General features: G+C 37.4%; 1 protein-coding gene across 1 annotated transcript; it reads left to right on the top strand.

Moving 5' to 3' along the window:
- The first annotated feature begins 14,806 nt into the window (after positions 1-14,806).
- LOC108327941 (60S ribosomal protein L34) lies at positions 14,807-16,715 on the top strand. Its single transcript, XM_017561678.2, has 4 exons — positions 14,807-14,964; positions 15,112-15,191; positions 16,276-16,385; positions 16,469-16,715. Exons 1-4 carry the CDS (start codon positions 14,886-14,888, stop codon positions 16,560-16,562), a joined length of 363 nt encoding a protein of 120 aa, XP_017417167.1. The 5' UTR covers positions 14,807-14,885; the 3' UTR covers positions 16,563-16,715.
- Positions 16,716-20,949: the final 4,234 nt, after the last annotated feature.

Here is a 20,949-nt window from a genome sequence, read left to right on the forward strand (position 1 = left end):
ATGAAGTAAAATAAAATAAAATAGATATTTACATTTTAGTGTTAAAAAATATTATATCTATTGATTTCTACCTGACAAATTACACAAATATATACATTAGCAAAACGGATGAAGTTCATCAACATTGGAAAATATATTTATTTCGTAAGCCAAATTTTGCTGCTGTGTATTTTTCATGAGTTTCTATTATAAAATTATTTTTTTATTAATAAATTATTACTAATACATACTTTTACCATACAAATCTTGTAATCAATAACTCTCGAATGTTAAAATAACTTTATACGACTTAATCACTAATACATGCATTCGGATGATAAAATGTGATAAGTAAAAATACTTTTTTTTAAGAAAGAAATTAAGTTTTGTAAAATTATAAAATAAATATAGATGAAAGATGAAGAGGTATTGAAGTTGTATCTCTTCTTTATGACTACTAATTAAAAAACATTTAATTGGAAGTCGTGTACATTTATCACGACTTTTGAATTGAGTTGTTTAACTTTCACACCGCTTCTAGTTCCAAAACTATTAAATTGAAACCAGTCTATCCTTATTATAATTTCTATACTTAAAGCCGTTTCCTCCAAGAAGATTTTTATTTACTCCTCACGATTTTTATTTAAAAAGAAATATAAATAAAAATATTTTAAATTTGTATTGAGAGTGTACGACTTCTTCAAATAAAGTCATTACAATCTTAGACGAGTTATTCATTGATCTTAATTATTTCATAATATGTTTATTTTCGTAATATTTTTTAAAATATGTCTTTATCTTGTAAAAAATTCTGAGAAGGATAAGGACATCATTTAACGAGTATATACAGTTATTTCTATATTTTTTAATCGCATTCTATGGTGTTCATCTCGTTTTAGTTTATGATTACAGTATCATAATGTGTGCACCTATGTCACAGTGTGAAAAGAAAAGGAAGCTCACAGGCTGATGATGAACCTACATTGTTGTCATCTACGTGTGACATCCCAAAAATACAGTCATAACTATAAATTTAGAAAAATCACATTTAATAATAATCTCAAACAGTTTTACACTAAAAGTTTAAAATTTTGAAACAAACGAACGCTCAAGGACGAACGTCCTTGAGTGCAACTTCGACAATAATGACGAGCGCTTAAAACCGCACGTCTCCACAAGAGTTACAAGTGAATAAACCGGACGTACAAGAAAGCTGACCGAACGGTTTACAGAAACAATTACCGAACGGTCGAATTTAAACTTAAACGGAAGCAAGAGGTGGTCGAACGACCACTCAGTTCAACAAAATACACTACTGGCAGGGCGGTCTCACTGCTCGGTCTTCACTTCCACATCTACCAGATTCTCTTCTTCCAGTAACTCTTCCAAACGCTCATCTCCCTCTGCTCACATCCACACGGATGATCATTGCAATGACAAGACGGACGTACAAGAACAAAGGACAACACAAGGAAAACGAAAGGGTAAGCTTACGTAATTTAACTCATGCATCAACATACAATTTCAGGTAAACAATTCAACATACATGCCTATCTCAACATACACATTCATTACATAACAGCCCACTTTAACGTACTCATTAAATGAAACTCAACACGACTGACTGTCCGGACTGTATGAACTCTGTGTAGCTTCGGTGTTCATGCACCCGGGTGATGTAGTAACTGGAACTCTCATCAGCTGCCACCCGAGGTTAGTCCTATCTGTCCAAATAATCACCAGGACTAGGACCTCCTGCCGTTCCCACACATGACGTACCCCCCTCTACGTGAGGACGAGTACTCACGGAACATCAGGATGAACAACCGGATAAGCTTACCACATTCATACATTATAACTCTTAATAATCAAGTTCTGAGTCGTTCCTCCTCGGAACGCTCTTTCAAACGTCACAATTTTCCATTCATCTCTTCATCACTTACTATTCATCATCATTTACTATTCATCATGTACTGTTCATTAATCTCATGTACTGTTCATTGGACGAACGCTATTTGGTGGGAAAAGAGAACGAGCGCTCAAAATGATACCGAGCACTATTCGGACGAACGCTCAATTCAAAACCGAGCACTATTTGGACGAACGCTCAGTTGGAGACCGAGCACTATTTGGACGAACGCTCAATTCGAAACCGAGCACTATTAGGACGAACGCTCAGTTGGAGACCGAGCACTATTTGGACGAACGCTCAATTCGAAACCGAGCACTATTAGGACGAACGCTCAGTTGGAGACCGAGCACTATTTGGACGAACGCTCGAGTCCGAGCACTATTTGAACGAACGCTCGAGGCCGAGCACTATTTATGACGAACGCTCGGTATGAAACCGAACGACACTTTGAGCGTACGTTCAGTGTAAGACCGAACGCTATTCTGGGCGAACGTCTGGTGTAAGACCGAACGTCCAGTGACTCAGATTGATAAATCTTGAAAATAAACTAAGAGAAGTTTGGAGAAGTAGTACGAACGGGAAAAATGCACTGTTACATATATATATACAAGTACACAAAAAGAAAGAAGTTTATCAAACGTACAAGATTCAACAGTGCCAAACCGAACGCTCAAACAGTGAGGACGTTCGTCCTCGACCAGGATTCTACCCAGATGACAGAATCCCATTTCAATGATTTTTGCCAACAAAACCGAACGGTCAATGACCGTTCAGAACGAACGCACAACATCTCATGGAAGGTTCATTTCTCATAAAATCAAATCATCTCATTCGTTCATATCAACCCAAACTCTCAATTTCATATATTTCATTTTATCCAACATCTCATGCATAATATGTAACTCAGTCATATATCATTCTCATTCCATAAAAACGAACGTTCAACATAAATCAAGCATAACAGCTTCATATAATCAAAATAACGAACGTTCATGCAAGTCACCCTAGAAACATCATACAGTAAAATAACGAACGTTCATACCATCATTTCATACATCATGCATTTCTTTCATACAGCCAAATAACGAACGTTCACATAGCATACATCAAACCAGTTAAATTAAATAAGCTTCCCTTACCTGGAAAATGAACGAACGTTCACAGACGCACACAGACGCTCTCCACAGAGACTCAACTCGCCAACGCTCGTTAATTCACTATACGAACGAACGCCAAAAACTAAAATCAGAACTACCCATTTTGAGGAAAAAACGAACGTACAACATGCATGCATGAAAACGAACGTCAGAGAGGAAGGAAAGGACTTACCGGTTCAGTTTTCACGAACCGAACATCCTTCTGGAGTACCACGTCGAGCGTCCTTCAACTGCGCCGAAGATACTGATCGGAGGAGGTGCAGTGGTGGTTCCTTAGAGAGGGAAGGGTGCAGAGAGTGTAGAGAGAAGGAGGAGAGAACTTAGGTTTCTCAGAAAAATGCAGAAGAGAGGTGCGTGCAGGGTGAGTGGAGAATATGTTCAGAGTTCCCACTTGCTGCCGGACGCACGTTCACTCTGGCAGTTGCGCTGGCATCGCACTCCGCCGCTTCTCTGACAGCCCATAACGGACGGTTGACCACTGCACTGTTGCCACGCGTCTTCCACCACCGCGGACGCACGTTCTTCCTGACTGACACACTGTTCTCCACTACGCCGGACGCACGTTCCCACTGTGCTCTGATTCAGTTGGGCGTGCGACAGCTGGCGTTCGGCAGTGGTGTCGGGCACTGTTTGTCGGCCATGTGCACGGCTGATGTGGCGCGCTCTCCTGCTGCCACGTGGACGCCACGTGGACGCACGTTTTTCGAGGCCTGACATTCCCCCCAACTACAAAAATTTTCGTCCTCGAAAATTAGGACTGAGTCTCGAACAGATGGGGATACAAATCCTTAATGGCATCTTCCACTTCCCATGTAGAGTCGCCTGTCTTCTCGTCCCAGACGACTTTTACCAATCTGACTGCTTTCCTCTTGTAGTACTTGGTGTCGCTATCTTCAATGCGTACCGGCTGCATTTCCAACGTACGATCTTGACGAAGACGAATATTCTCCAACTCCAATACATGAGAAGGATCGGATACGTACTTACGAAGTTGAGAAACGTGAAAGACTGGATGCAAGTTTGATAACTGAGGCGGCAAAGACAACTCGTACGCAACTGGCCCAATCTTTCTCAAGATTTGATAAGGTCCGATGAACTTGGGAGACAACTTCTTTGGTCGGATGGCTCTCCCTACACCAGTGGTCGGATGTAGTCTAAGGAAGACATGATCTCCTGCATCGAACTCCAAGGGTCTTCTCCTCTTGTCAGCATAAGATTTCTGTCGACTCCTGGACGTCTTCAACCTTTCTTGAATCAGCTTCACTTTCTCAGTTGTTTGCTGAATGAGCTCTGGTCCTGTTAACACCTTTTCCCCTTCCTGAAACCAACACAAGGGCGTTCGACATTTCCTTCCATATAGAGCTTCAAAAGGAGCCATTCCTATACTGGCTTGAAAACTGTTGTTGTATGTGAACTCCACTAAAGGCAAGACTTCATCCCAGACGCCCATGTGATCTAGGACACACGTCCTCAATAAGTCTTCAAGCGTCTGAATGGTTCTCTCGGACTGACCGTCTGTCTGAGGATGATAGGCCGAACTCATTTGAAGTTTACTACCGAGCTCACTTTGTAATGATCTCCAGAACCGAGAAGTAAACCTCGTGTCTCGGTCTGAAACAATGCTGGATGGAACTCCATGCAGGCGAACAATTTCTTGGATATAAAGTTTAGCCAGGTTCGTCATTGACATCTTCAGATTGACTGCTAGGAAATGAGCACTCTTCGTCAGTCGATCCACAATTACCCATACAGAATCATGATTCCTGACCGTGCGAGGTAAGTGAGTTACGAAATCCATCGCAATGTTGTCCCACTTCCATTCTGGAATCTCTAACTGCTGAAGTAGACCGCCAGGCCTCTGATGTTCAGCCTTGGCTCGTTGGCACGTTAAACAAGATGCCACAAAACGTGCAACATCACTCTTCATTCCTGGCCACCAGAATGAGTTCCTGAGGTCTTGATACATCTTAGTCATACCAGGGTGTATGCTAAGACGACTGTGATGTCCTTCCTCAAGAATGATTCTTTTCAACTCGCCATCATTCGGAACGCACGTTCTATCCATGTAGCGTAGAAGACCATCAGTTCCAGTGTTAAAGTGTTTTGCTTGATCTGTACCGAGTACGCTTAAGATCTTCACCAACTCTTCATCTTCTCGCTGCTTCACTCTGATCCGGTCGAATACGTCACTAGAGATTCTAAGAGTACAACATTTGATAACATTCGGTTGCAAGTCAAACTGTAACCTTAGATCTCTAAAACTTTCTACCAAACTCAACTCTCGGACCATCATGGAGGAGACGTGAACTACTTTTCTGCTTAAAGCATCTGCTACCACATTTGCTTTTCCCGGATGGTAGAGTAGTTCAAAGTCGTAGTCCTTCAAGAACTCCAGCCAACGTCTCTGTCTCATATTCAGCTCCTTCTGATCAAACAGGTACTTGAGGCTCTTGTGATCACTGAATACTTGGAACGTTGAACCATACAAGTAGTGTCTCCAGATTTTCAAAGCAAAGACGACTGCTGCTAATTCCAAGTCGTGAGTTGGATAATTCTTCTCGTGAACCTTCAGTTGCCGAGAAGCATACGCAACCACTCTCTTTTCTTGCATGAGTACACAACCCAAACCCTGATGAGACGCGTCACAATACACCACGAATGGTTTGGCCGCGTCAGGAATGACCAATACCGGGGCGCTCGTTAACTTATTCTTCAATTCCTGGAAACTTCCTTCACACCGATCGGTCCAGGCGAACGGTTGATCTTTTCTGGTCAGCTGAGTCAACGGGGCTACTATCTTGGAAAACCCTTCAATGAACCGTCTATAGTAGCCCGCGAGTCCCACAAAGCTACGAACTTCAGTTACCGAACGTGGACTCTCCCATTCCAATACTGCTCTTACTTTTGCCGGATCCACTGATATTCCTCCAGCTGAAACTATGTGTCCCAAGAACTGCACTTCCTTCATCAGAAATTCACATTTAGAGAACTTGGCGTACAACTCCTTTTCTCTTAGTATGCCCAGAACAGTCCTCAAATGATCCTCATGTTCTTCATAGCTCTTGGAGTAGACCAAAATATCATCAATGAATACAACCACGAACTTGTCTAGATACGGCCTGAAGATACGATTCATGTAGTCCATAAATATTGCTGGGGCGTTAGTCACACCGAATGGCATCACTACATACTCGTAGTGTCCATAACGAGATCGGAAGGCCGTCTTCTGGATGTCTTCTTCCTTTACCCGAATCTGATGGTATCCCGACCGTAAATCAATCTTCGAGAATATGGTCGCGCCATGTAATTGATCCAGTAAGTCGTCAATCCGAGGCAAAGGATATTTGTTCTTGATAGTTAGCTTGTTTAACTGTCTGTAATCAATGCAGAGACGAGAGCTACCATCCTTCTTCTTCACTAAGAGTACCGGTGCTCCCCAAGGTGATGCGCTTGGTCTGATAAACTGCTTATCCATTAACTCTTCTATTTGTTCCTTGAGTTCAGCTAACTCTGCTGGCGACATCCGATATGGTGCAATAGAGATAGGTCCAGCATTCGACACTAGATCTATAGTAAATTCCACCTCGCGTGGAGGAGGTAATCCAGGCACTTCATCAGGAAATACATCAGGGAATTCATCCACGACTGATCGTTCTCCACTCGACTTATTGGACGATCGCTCATGATTCAAACCTTCAAGTCGTTCGTCCGAATGCGTCATGATCAGAAAACAACTAGCACCATCCACAATGTCTTCCTTTAGTTGACCGAGCGTTACTGATAGCTCTACTTCGTACTCGTCCGGAAACACCAATTCCTTAGCACCACAGTCAATGAGAATGCGATTGGCAGCCAACCAATCCATTCCTAGGATCACTTCCAAATCCTTTAGGGGTAGGCAGATGAGGTTTACCTTATAATTACGTCCTTCAACCTCTATAGGACATTTAACACATACAGTAGACGTCCTAACCTCACCCGCTGCTGGGGTTGATACTACCAAGTCGAACTGCATCTCGCGTTCGGCTAATCCCAATTTCTCAACACACGCCTTCGAAATGAAGGAGTGTGTTGCCCCCGAATCATACAGCACACAAACAGGCATTCCATGCAATAAGCAAGTACCAGTGACGAGCGTACCTGAACTGGCAGCTTCGGCGCCTGTTATAGCATAAACACGACCAACCGCTTGTGCTCTTCCACCCCGATTCTGTTGCATCCTTCCGGCATTTGGCGGCCTCATTACTGCACGCCCACCCATATTACACTCGTGCTCCATGTGACCGTTTCTTCTACAGCGAGTGCAGTATTTTGCTCCCTCCAACAGAGGACACGACGATCGGTAGTGTGGTCCTCCACACTTAAAACATCTGACTGATCCATGCTGTCCAGACTGTCCGGCAACAACCATAGCCTGAGAATTTGATGGTTGTGCTGGACGAGCATACGGCAACCTGTTCCGATTCATATTCGGCCTGGACATGATCGGCCCTCTAGCTGGTGGTTGCTGCTTCTTCAGTCGTTCTGCTTCAGCCACATTTTTCTCTAACACTTTTGCTCTCTCAATCATGGCAGGAAAAGACTTAATGCAGAGGCTGGATATCAATACCTTAAGATCACTTCTCAGTCCATTTTCAAACTTCCTGCACTGCCACACTTCACTGGTGGCAAGGGTATGAAAACGAACCAGATGTTTGAACCTATTGGTGTACTCAGAAACAGACATATTACCTTGCACCAACTGGAGAAATTCCACTTCTTTGCCGAAACGAACACTATCTGGAAAATACTCCTCATAAAACTTCTCCTTGAAGACTTTCCAGGAAATAGGGCTGTGAGATTCCGTTAGCAACATCTTCGCAGTCGACCACCAATGATTGGCCTCTCCAGTCAATAAATATTCAGTGAATGCCAGTCTTCGATCGTTTGGACAATCCTTGGCATCATAGATCTGTTCCATGTCCCTTATCCACTGATCAGCTCCGTCAGGAAGGCACTTCCCATCAAACTTTGCAGGGCGATGCTGCAAAAAGCTCTCCAAAGTCCACTCAGCCTGATGAGTAGCATTTGAAGCAGATGCTCCCGGCGTACCCCTAGTAGCTGCAAGAATCTCCATTAGTTGCCTCTGAGTCATTTCAGAATTGGCGCGAGCAGCTTCGAGATTTTGTGAATTAGTCGCGTTCTGCTGCATCAGAACAGCATTCTGCTCTTGTAGCTTCTCGATCACAGATTCCAACAGCCTCGTGTTATTGGGCACATCATCTTCATTGGTCTGTGGTGGAGGAGGAGGAGGAAGTCTAGGTGCCATTGGTTCTCTGGAAAGTAGAGGAAATGATCGTTAGATAAGTTCAAAGAGTCTATATTACTCAATAAACGAATGTCGAGCACACAGCAAAACATGCATGGTGCTCTCACAACCTACAATGTCCTTAAAAGAACAAACCTGGCTCTGATACCACTAATGTGACATCCCAAAAATACAGTCATAACTATAAATTTAGAAAAATCACATTTAATAATAATCTCAAACAGTTTTACACTAAAAGTTTAAAATTTTGAAACAAACGAACGCTCAAGGACGAACGTCCTTGAGTGCAACTTCGACAATAATGACGAGCGCTTAAAACCGCACGTCTCCACAAGAGTTACAAGTGAATAAACCGGACGTACAAGAAAGCTGACCGAACGGTTTACAGAAACAATTACCGAACGGTCGAATTTAAACTTAAACGGAAGCAAGAGGTGGTCGAACGACCACTCAGTTCAACAAAATACACTACTGGCAGGGCGGTCTCACTGCTCGGTCTTCACTTCCACATCTACCAGATTCTCTTCTTCCAGTAACTCTTCCAAACGCTCATCTCCCTCTGCTCACATCCACACGGATGATCATTGCAATGACAAGACGGACGTACAAGAACAAAGGACAACACAAGGAAAACGAAAGGGTAAGCTTACGTAATTTAACTCATGCATCAACATACAATTTCAGGTAAACAATTCAACATACATGCCTATCTCAACATACACATTCATTACATAACAGCCCACTTTAACGTACTCATTAAATGAAACTCAACACGACTGACTGTCCGGACTGTATGAACTCTGTGTAGCTTCGGTGTTCATGCACTCGGGTGATGTAGTAACTGGAACTCTCATCAGCTGCCACCCGAGGTTAGTCCTATCTGTCCAAATAATCACCAGGACTAGGACCTCCTGTCGTTCCCACACATGACGTACCCCCCTCTACGTGAGGACGAGTACTCACGGAACATCAGGATGAACAACCGGATAAGCTTACCACATTCATACATTATAACTCTTAATAATCAAGTTCTGAGTCGTTCCTCCTCGGAACGCTCTTTCAAACGTCACAATTTTCCATTCATCTCTTCATCACTTACTATTCATCATCATTTACTATTCATCATGTACTGTTCATTAATCTCATGTACTGTTCATTGGACGAACGCTATTTGGTGGGAAAAGAGAACGAGCGCTCAAAATGATACCGAGCACTATTCGGACGAACGCTCAATTCAAAACCGAGCACTATTTGGACGAACGCTCAGTTGGAGACCGAGCACTATTTGGACGAACGCTCAATTCGAAACCGAGCACTATTAGGACGAACGCTCAGTTGGAGACCGAGCACTATTTGGACGAACGCTCAATTCGAAACCGAGCACTATTAGGACGAACGCTCAGTTGGAGACCGAGCACTATTTGGACGAACGCTCGAGTCCGAGCACTATTTGAACGAACGCTCGAGGCCGAGCACTATTTATGACGAACGCTCGGTATGAAACCGAACGACACTTTGAGCGTACGTTCAGTGTAAGACCGAACGCTATTCTGGGCGAACGTCTGGTGTAAGACCGAACGTCCAGTGACTCAGATTGATAAATCTTGAAAATAAACTAAGAGAAGTTTGGAGAAGTAGTACGAACGGGAAAAATGCACTGTTACATATATATATACAAGTACACAAAAAGAAAGAAGTTTATCAAACGTACAAGATTCAACAGTGCCAAACCGAACGCTCAAACAGTGAGGACGTTCGTCCTCGACCAGGATTCTACCCAGATGACAGAATCCCATTTCAATGATTTTTGCCAACAAAACCGAACGGTCAATGACCGTTCAGAACGAACGCACAACATCTCATGGAAGGTTCATTTCTCATAAAATCAAATCATCTCATTCGTTCATATCAACCCAAACTCTCAATTTCATATATTTCATTTTATCCAACATCTCATGCATAATATGTAACTCAGTCATATATCATTCTCATTCCATAAAAACGAACGTTCAACATAAATCAAGCATAACAGCTTCATATAATCAAAATAACGAACGTTCATGCAAGTCACCCTAGAAACATCATACAGTAAAATAACGAACGTTCATACCATCATTTCATACATCATGCATTTCTTTCATACAGCCAAATAACGAACGTTCACATAGCATACATCAAACCAGTTAAATTAAATAAGCTTCCCTTACCTGGAAAATGAACGAACGTTCACAGACGCACACAGACGCTCTCCACAGAGACTCAACTCGCCAACGCTCGTTAATTCACTATACGAACGAACGCCAAAAACTAAAATCAGAACTACCCATTTTGAGGAAAATACGAACGTACAACATGCATGCATGAAAACGAACGTCAGAGAGGAAGGAAAGGACTTACCGGTTCAGTTTTCACGAACCGAACGTCCTTCTGGAGTACCACGTCGAGCGTCCTTCAGCTGCGCCGAAGATACTGATCGGAGGAGGTGCAGTGGTGGTTCCTTAGAGAGGGAAGGGTGCAGAGAGTGTAGAGAGAAGGAGGAGAGAACTTAGGTTTCTCAGAAAAATGCAGAAGAGAGGTGCGTGCAGGGTGAGTGGAGAATATGTTCAGAGTTCCCACTTGCTGCCGGACGCACGTTCACTCTGGCAGTTGCGCTGGCATCGCACTCCGCCGCTTCTCTGACAGCCCATAACGGACGGTAGACCACTGCACTGTTGCCACGCGTCTTCCACCACCGCGGATGCACGTTCTTCCTGACTGACACACTGTTCTCCACTACGTCGGACGCACGTTCCCACTGTGCTCTGATTCAGTTGGGCGTGCGACAGCTGGCGTTCGGCAATGGTGTCGGGCACTGTTTGTCGGCCATGTGCACGGCTGATGTGGCGCGCTCTCCTGCTGCCACGTGGACGCCACGTGGACGCACGTTTTTTGAGGCCTGACACTACGCCTTGTGGACATGAACTTCCAAATCAAAAATGTTCTTGCAAATGTGCGTTTTCAAGAAGAGTTTGGAGCATAACAAACCATGTCCCAAGAGGATGATAATGACAAACTAGAAGATGTTGTTTATATGAAATCTAATTAATTGGATGGGAAGACAATCGTTGGTTCTTAATAGATATTCACCAAAATTTCATCTCAAGTAATATGAAGAAAAAAAGCAACCGAAAAGTATTCTAAAAATAAGGAGTTGTTTTTAGAGTTATCATCATAATTTAATAAGTCTCTAGGGTGTATAGGAGACTTGATAATTTATGTCATTAGAAGGTATGTAATTCTTGTAAGAAAAAAATTGTACAAGAAAGGATTTGTAGTTTTGTTCACAAAAAAATTGTACGAAAAGCTTTACCGTTTTATCTACAAAATATTGTAGAAAAAGGGTTTATGTATATAGTTCACATTCTAGCACACACTAAGATATATCAATACATAAGTGCATTACTAATAAAAATAAAGATGTATTTTTATAAAGGAAAAAATAGCACATGCAATCTTTCATATCAATAACTAGTCTATTTGGCATGTTTCATATATGTACAATAGAAATCTTTAACATTGATACAATGAATGGAATCTATTTCTTCAATATGGTGCATTCGAAATAGAGTACAAACTAAAACAAGAAGAAAACTAACCCTTTTCCTCCATTTTATCAAAAGTTGTAGGGGCATGTGTTGATGTTGCACATCATTGCTTAAATGATCTTGTCTTAAATGCAAATGATATTAAACATTATTTTTCAAACAATTTTGAAACTTTATTCAACACCCGTTTTTTAGATTTTTCTTATGTTATAATCATATCACTAACTAAGGTTGAAGTCCTAAGGAAAAGAAAACGAACTAAAAGAAGAAAGATGATAGACAAACCATGACTTTACAAAAATGAAAGATGAGGTAAATACAAACTTTGCAAATTAAGCTCTTTCTTTGACTTTGCTTCCTGTATCTTACTTTCCAAAAGGTGTCGAAAAAAACAATTCAATATAGCAACACAAATTTCTTCAATAAAATAGCCAAAAGTGTTAATTGATTGCCAATTCTAATTTGAGGTCAAGTGCCACCTGAGACAAGTTCATAAGTGTAAAACCAATCTTAGTTTGAGGTCAAGTGTCAAGTTGTACTTGGATCCATTATCCACCTATCATGTAATTATCTTTCACCATTAAAGTTGTTAGATATATTATCTTTATTTTATATTTATCTTTTATCTTTATCTTTTATCTTTTAGTTAGTTTGTTATTATTTCTTATTTGTATTTTGGGCTTAACCCATATTTCTTCTATTATAAATAGAGAACCCTATGTGTGTATTTAACACAAGGGAGATTAATCCCAAATATAGTTTTTCACTATATTCAACATGGTATCTAGAGCCTAAGGTTCTTGTGAGAAAAAAGTTTCTGGTACCTCTACCACTACATCCGCTGCTGTCGGCAGCAGCATCATCTACCGATGCCGGCAGCGCCGTCACCTACCGTTGTTGTCTACCGCTACCATTACCAGAGTTTCAGTTTCGATTGACGATCACATGGTTTTGATCGTCTCGGCCAGACGACCACCATGTCATTATTGACGCCTTCATCGGAGCTACTATGCGCTCTCAGCGCCTTTTGAACTTATGGATTTGCTCCCTTTTTGGTCGTGCATGGTGGAATGTCTAGTAGTAATTTAGAGCGTCGAGGTCGTTCGTTTTCCGTTTTTAGGTTCATCGTGTGTTGTTGCACATCCCGTCTCCTCTCAGGTAGCTATTCAAAGCATCGAGGTTGCTCTTTTTCCTTTTTTAGGTGCCTTGATTGGAGAATTTTTTATTTTTATAGTTTCTCTCTCTTGTTCATCCATGGCTTCTTCCGCTGTTGTCTCTTCTGTCCTCTCTTTGACCCATCCATATATTTTTTTTTTACCATGGAAAAGATGGTTTTGTTAGTTTATTTATAGTCGTGGTGGCTCTCCAACAATTACCTCTTTATCCACTGATGGCATTCCTCAAGGGCGATTTGCAAGAAGAGATTTACATGGAGCAACCTCCCAGATTTGTTACTCAGGGGAGTCTTCTGGGTTGGTATTTCGTCTTCTATGTCGTCTTGCAAATCATTAGCAATTTGATATCTCTCGAGTGCAGAAGCAGATATTTTCATTAAGTCTTTATGGATTATATTAGTAACAAGCTTGGTACATACGGTTTATGCACCAGAGGGAGAGTGTTAGATATATTATCTTTATTTTATATTTATCTTTTATCTTTATCTTTTATCTTTTAGTTAGTTTATTATTATTTCTTATTTGTATTTCGGGCGTAGCCCATATTTCTTCTATTATAAATAGAGAACCCTATGTGTGTATTTAACACAAGGGAGATTAATCCCAAATACAGTTTTTCACTATATTCAACAAAAGTTAATTATTGCTTTGTTCACCACTACTTCTCCATCCTTCAAGGTACTTGCAACACAATCTTGTGTAGTTGATGCTTCAAAGTTCTTTCCTCCAATCTTTTAGTGCCAATAGTCTTTCTTGAATGCATCTTCTTGCCACAATGGTAGCATTTAAGATGCTTCTTACTTTGAGACGTCGATCTATCATGAGTCTAACTTTCACTAGATCCACATTTTATTGATCTACGTCACATTATCACCAAAGATTTTGATTGCTTTGAACTTTCCATTATATCTACTTTGTTCTTCCGCCTAGATTTTTTTTTTCAAAAATAACTCCGACAATATCCTCTATGTATAGGTACCCATTAATATTGTTATTTTTCATGTTGATGACGAGTTAATCATACGAATCGGGTAAACTCTACCGTAGAAGCTATGCATGTTCATCTATGTTAAAATTTGCCACTACAAGTTAGACAAATAACGTATTCAAATTATTACGTGGTTTGTCACTGATGTGGACCCACACATTCAAAAAATATAGAGTTTTCTCTTCAAAAATATTCTTGTGTGAAATGACTTATCTTCATACAATTTGATGAGAGTATCCAAAATTTCCTTCGTTGTAGTATTCTTTATGACGTTGGATAAAACTGCATCTACGTTAAGTATAAATTCACGATACCATTTTCATTAATTTCTTCTCACTTAGTGATCTCCAAAAGTTTTTTCTTGAATTATCACTAAACAATTGTTCCTCAAAATTGTCTTCATTCTCATTTTTCATAATGAAAAATTATTCGTATTAAACTTCTGTTTCATACTTTATTGTCATGACTTTATAAAATTCCAAGGTTTAAAATCATATTTTCTCATCCTCAAAAATATAATTTAATTTATATTTTAAAATTTGAATATATTTTAAACAAAATATTACACGTGAATTACCTAAAACTTGGGCCAAACATTTTCTTTCTAATATTAAAACCCACTAAATAGATGGATTGAGTTTTGGACTGGGCTTAGTTTGATAGAAACCCATAAAGGCAACGAATTAGATGTAGGGTTTGAGAGAAGCCTCCTTTATAAAACATCTACCCACACGTTGTACCCTAGTTTGTGTCCTCTAGGTTTAACTCCATTACCTACGAAAATGGTGCAGAGGCTCACTTATCGCAAGCGCCATAGCTATGCCACCAAATCAAATCAGCACCGGATTGTTAAGACACCTGGTAAGTGTCTTCTCTTATTATTTTCTCTTTGCGATCTTTTTTCCAATCTGTATATTTTGTTCTTATCTCAATTGTGTTTCTCAATTTGTTGTCAAAATTATGTTTTGCAATTGCTGTTTGGTGTTTTAACACATGGGTATGCATCAGGTGGGAAGTTGGTGTACCAGAGCACTAAGAAGAGGGCTAGTGGACCCAAGTGTCCTGTCACTGGGAAGAGGATCCAAGGGGTATGTAGTGTGTGCTATTTACGTTTTTTTCGTATGCTCTTTGAAGAGTAAGGAACTGTAATTCATTGTGAAGAATTCCAATTATATGCTACATAGAGAGATCTCATGCTTTGTATGCTGTGGGTAAACATGTTTATGTTGTGTCCTATTAGATAGGTTTAACCGAAAAATTTAAGGGTTGTTCTTTATTTTTTATTTTTTTCCATTTGGTGGGGTGCCTAATTGTTTGTAAAATTGTGCATTTTTGGTCCTGGTATGTGTCCATATGTGTGAATTGGTTATAGGATAATTAGGGATTGGTTGTGGGAATGGGATTGAGCTGTTTTTAATTATTTATATCAGTTATCTTATGGAAATGAGTTGTTTGTCGGTTTCAGGAGAATGGATGCTTTAATTTTCTTTTGCTTTTAGAGTTTTTTGGCGACATTAATTCTTAAATAACTAAATTTAGCTAATGAAAATATGAATGATTTAAAAGGGTCACGCAATGAATGTTTTTGCCGCAGCTTATTACTTCTAGCTGACCTTATTAATTTCTTCGTTAGTCTCTTTGAAAGAGCAAGGTTTCTCTTTCAAAAATGGTTTATAACATTCCGATACTTTTTTTTCCCAATAAGTCTAATGGAAAAGCTTATAAAATACTGTATCTGAATTATTCTAGTAAGTTTAAATGATTTAATATGACCATGTATATCTCATTACACTTAATATTATGGAGGGTTTATCTAAGCTTATATTCATATTCCAATAAGCTCTCATATAACTTGGGGAAGCAATTTGAACACAATTTTATTTAGCACTTGTCATATAAGTGCTGATGTGCAAGCTTTTTATAATGAGAGAAAATTGAGTTGAATTGTTTCGTATAAATGGTAAACTGTGTTCACAAGTAATCCAAAGTAATCCCAGGAGCTTATTAGAATCAACTGAAAGTTTTGTTCGATCTTGGTACATTATACTTTGTTTTTTCACTAATCTTTTACGTAAGTGTTCCACTGTAACTCAACCCCATTATCCTTACTTAAAGTGTTTAATCAAGTTGTTGGTCTTGTCTCTTAATTTTGTAATGCTGATTTATCTGCAGATCCCCCACTTGAGACCTACTGAATACAAGAGGTCTAGATTGTCTAGGAACCGCCGGACAGTTAACCGGGCCTATGGAGGTGTTTTATCTGGTGGAGCTGTTAGAGAAAGGTATATTGCTTAGAAGATCGTTGGGCATGTTTTTCATTTTTCTTTGTTGAGTTAAATTTAACAACTATTTAAACTTGTTATAGGATTATTCGGGCTTTCCTCGTTGAAGAACAGAAAATTGTGAAAAAGGTATTGAAGATCCAGAAGGCAAAAGAAAAGCAGGCCGCTAAGAGTTAAGCTGATTAATATCTTGTCGTTAAGAATTGTGCTAAAGAATTTTGGCTTTGGTGTTGATCATGAATCTGGAACTTAATTTGAAATTGATTTTATGATTTTTGTTTCTTTTTGGTAGCTTAAATCAATGATATGAAATTGGTACTTGGTAGTTTATTGGGAATTCTATATTTAGTGTAGGATTTCGATTTGAAGGATAGAATAACTGAAACCATTTAAGGTTTTTTGTGTTTAGTAGGTAGTTTAAAACCCTTTAATAAGATTAACTTAAAATATTTTGAGCAGGGAATAAGGGTCTGGACGAAAATGAAATTCGATGGAGTTTTTTATAATTTTGATTGAATTGATATCATTCGCTCAAGAATGTGTCGGATAATGTAATCCTTCCATGACTGGATTCGGTAAAATCGAGTTGAACATAGAAATTCGATTCTAATATTTTTTTAGTGGGTTAAAAAATGGATTTATCTAAATTTTCCTCAACCGGGTTTTTTAATATCTTGACGGGCAGAAGTAATAGTTATTTGTTAATATATACTTAATAGTAGGAAGTATTACATTGTAAGTATATAATGTTATAAAGTTTCATGCAATATAAGTAATCATTATTAATATTCATTTTTAAGTCATTGGTGTGGTGCGGATTTAGTCTAATTTTAAATTATAAATTTAATATTCAAATCAATCATTTTATTGTTTTAGTTTGATTTATATTTAGGGAGATAAAAAGAATCATAATAATTTAGTTTGAAATTTCAAAATAATATTATCGAATAAAAAAAACCAATATTTAAAATATAATAAATAAAAAATGATGATGAAGGTAGTCGATATTTCATCCTACCTGATAACGGTGTCATCAGCATTATATAATACATATTTTTTTTTTCTAAATAACTTTTTGTTCACTTTTATAATTGTTAATAATATTTTTCCTTTTCTTTATCTTCAATAGGATTCTTTTTTATACTGTGATTTTGTTTATTAATTTGTTTAGTGATACATCAGTCACAAGTTATGTAAAGTGATACATGTTTTCTTTATTTTACTTCTGCAAGCAAATTTATGTATTTTGCATTTGTTTTTCATTTTGGTTCTCAATAAAAAAAATTATTTATTTATTTTATCTCTATTTTGTTACTTATTCAAGTGATGAATCATCCACTTCAGTGACTAAGTCAACAAAATTAATTAATATGATAAAAATTGTTTTTCTTTTTATTAAAGCTTTTATCTTTTTTTATTACAACATTTCATATTTAAATGTGAAATGAAAAGGTGAAGGATATGAAAAAAAAAATCTATGCCGTCGATTTTGTAGAATAGGAAAGATAAGAAAAAAAAAATAACATACTTCGAAGAAAAATAAAAATGTTTTTATTATATTTTCTTTTTAAAAATTAAGCGTTTTTGTAAGAATTTTCTTACTCATTTTATAATATCGTATGCTATGACAAAAGTTTTGGTGTAAAGCCTAACACTTTTATCCAAACAAATTTGTTACGAGTAAATTCACCTTTAGCTCTATTTTTGAGTCATTTTGAATTTACATATTGTATTATTTTGTAATTAGATATACATATGGAGTAAGAGGGGGTGAGATACATCACTCATTATTAAAAAGTTACCTAAATGACGCGTCTTTAAAAGTTAACTTGAACGGATTTAATTTTAAAAATAGATTTGCATATTTTTAGGGATAAATTCAAATTATATATTAATTTGTACATTTATTTTATTTTACTCAATACATTATAAAAATTAAAATAAAAAGCTTGTCAAGAATGGGATTCAAACACATGCCCTTTCGGAAACTGGCGCCCCTAGATAAATAGGTCATCTTAACGTTGTTGATAATCATGTTAATCCAAAATTAATTATTCTAGTGTTGTTGTTCTGGTTATTATTGAAGGAACCTAATACACCAGATGCCCTTTATTTGTTTTCTTCATATTGGGCTTAAGGCCCAATTCATGTAACGTCACTTTTGTTCAAAGTATAAAACCCATAGAGTAGATGGATTAAAGTCAATACGTGTCACTTAGGTACACAATTTCTAAAGCACTAACAATTACTTATTTATTTCTCAATCTGCTGTAAATTTCACAAGGTCGACTGTTTCATTTTAGATAGTTCTGTTAAATAGATTTATAATAATATTTAAAAAACATTGAGCATATTTTACTAATATTTTAATTGCCCCATTGCTTTTGATTAATAAATTCATAAACGAAATGTTTTTAAGTGCGAGTGCATTAATACCAATAGATATTACATATTCATGTAAAAGTAATGAATTATTTTATCTCTTAACTACTTTCCAGCATGTATTAATTAGCATTCTATTTACATTAAAAAATGAATCAATTATTTTTTATGCTAATACTATCACCTTTATTTCTTTTATCTGTTTACTATAAGAGATAGCTCAGACAGATTACGAAATGTAATTTTTTTATATAAAAAAAAACATCTGCAATTGCTTAATGTGATTTATGTCAATGTTTCTCTCTAATTTTTAATGTACAAAATATTAAAATTTTAAGTAGACAAAGAATGCAACAACAACAACAACAATAATAATAATAATAATAATAATAGTGTATACTATGATCGTCCGATTAGCTCGGACGATTATGTTAGTCTAGAACGCTAAAAGAATCGGTCAAATACTCGAACAATCTGATTAAACAAGAATTAATATTAAAAACGATTACGTTAAACTTAAGTAAGATTATTACTATTTGGACCGTAATTAGACCGTTACTAATTTGAAACTTATTCTGAAATCTATACATACATGTTTGAGGTATTGTAATAGATTATTTACCTTCATTACACATTTATTGCTAGTATTGTCTAATTCTTATTGACGTTGACATTGAAATATATTCTGTAGGTAACTCTCCAACTCAACATAACGGTATAGTAAGTACAAAGTGAAGGAAGGACTTCTAGCTGTGTTTGGAGTCAGAAAAACGTATTAAAAAAAATAGTTGACATCGACTTAAGAAATCAAAATAAATAATTATAAATAACATTGCTGAGAAAATATAGTGTAGTTGATTAAACATAGTATATGAGTTGTTATTTGTATATATTTCTAATTCCTACGTATAAAAGATAACTTAAAAAACACATGACCAGGAATAGAGTTAGTAATAAAAAATAGTATTTGATGTCCTTTTGTGATTAGTATTATTTGACCTAAAAAGCAAACTGCATGCAGAGCATGCAGCTTGCAGTTATGATAAAGTGTGTTGAGGATCTGAATCATAGCAACTTTAGAGTGAGTGGTGAACAATCTGAAACCAGGGTCAACCAAGACAATGATTTGTTATCCGAATGCACCCTTGGACATACGAACCGAAAGTTTCAATCTTGAACTTGTTGTTGTAATAGTAGTAGGTGAGAGATACATGCATTAATTTGGCTTCACGAAAGTTTAGACAAATTTTAAGAAATTGTCGGAAGCCCATAGTTTCCTCTTTTCTTAAAGAACAAAAAAGGACCTGTAATCAGCACCATGAATCATCAAAACTACTCTTTAGCGTGACAATATTCATTAATTACAATATCTCATGGCTTTGAATTTCGACTAATATTGGAGACTTTCTTCAAATTAAAGTAACCATGTTAGGGAACTGCGCACGCATTGCTTTGAGAGATTGTGCTGAAGACTTTTAAATAAAGTACTTTAAAGATTTCCTATCTATCCTTTGGTCTTCGGTTGTTATCATGGACTTCAATTGGATTCTAACTTCCAACTTCTTGTCGGATTCAAACAGGCTAGTAATTTGTCCTTTTTAACCGTAAATGAAGAAAAAGGAATCATGGGATTTCTTCGACAGTTAAAGTTGGATATGCTACTTATATCATACACCTAAGTTTTCAAACCTTAACTGTACATGTTCTCTTTTGCCTCAACTATGGATATGTTAAAACATTCTTCTTTCACAAATAAAATAATACCACATTTAGCATATATGAACTTCGAGTATTGTTCGCACCAATCTATGTTGCTTTTGTATGGATAAAAAACAAAAGTGCGAGCATATCTCGGAAGTGGGATATATATAGCAACAAAAGTTTAAGACAAAAAAACTATAACGGGGGAAACAAATCGATATTGTTGTTGTTTTAATAAAAGTAAAAAGAAAGATCAATCAAATTTCTGGCATCTTTATAAAAAATAATAATGTAAAATATTTTTAAATATTATCAAAGTAAACTATATACCAATTACCAACATTGCTTCACATAACTTGAATATTGGTGCAATCAAACTGAATATAAAATAAAACATATTAAAATGAGAATATACTCAGATTCAGGGTTCTGGATAGTGTTTAGTTATTGCTATCAATAATAATATACGAAAATCATGTTA

Source organism: Vigna angularis, chromosome 2, assembly GCF_016808095.1.
Source record: "Vigna angularis cultivar LongXiaoDou No.4 chromosome 2, ASM1680809v1, whole genome shotgun sequence".
NCBI lineage: Eukaryota > Viridiplantae > Streptophyta > Magnoliopsida > Fabales > Fabaceae > Vigna > Vigna angularis.

What these genes read in the sequence shown, in the direction of transcription:
- LOC108327941 (XM_017561678.2), top strand. Translation starts at nt 14,886, where the DNA reads ATGGTGCAGAGGCTCACTTATCGCAAGCGCCATAGCTATGCCACCAAA. An exon ending in CCGGATTGTTAAGACACCTG is followed by an intron (nt 14,965 to 15,111) that starts GTAAGTGTCTTC and finishes GGTATGCATCAG; the next exon opens with GTGGGAAGTTGGTGTACCAG. An exon ending in GGTGGAGCTGTTAGAGAAAG is followed by an intron (nt 16,386 to 16,468) that starts GTATATTGCTTA and finishes AACTTGTTATAG; the next exon opens with GATTATTCGGGCTTTCCTCG.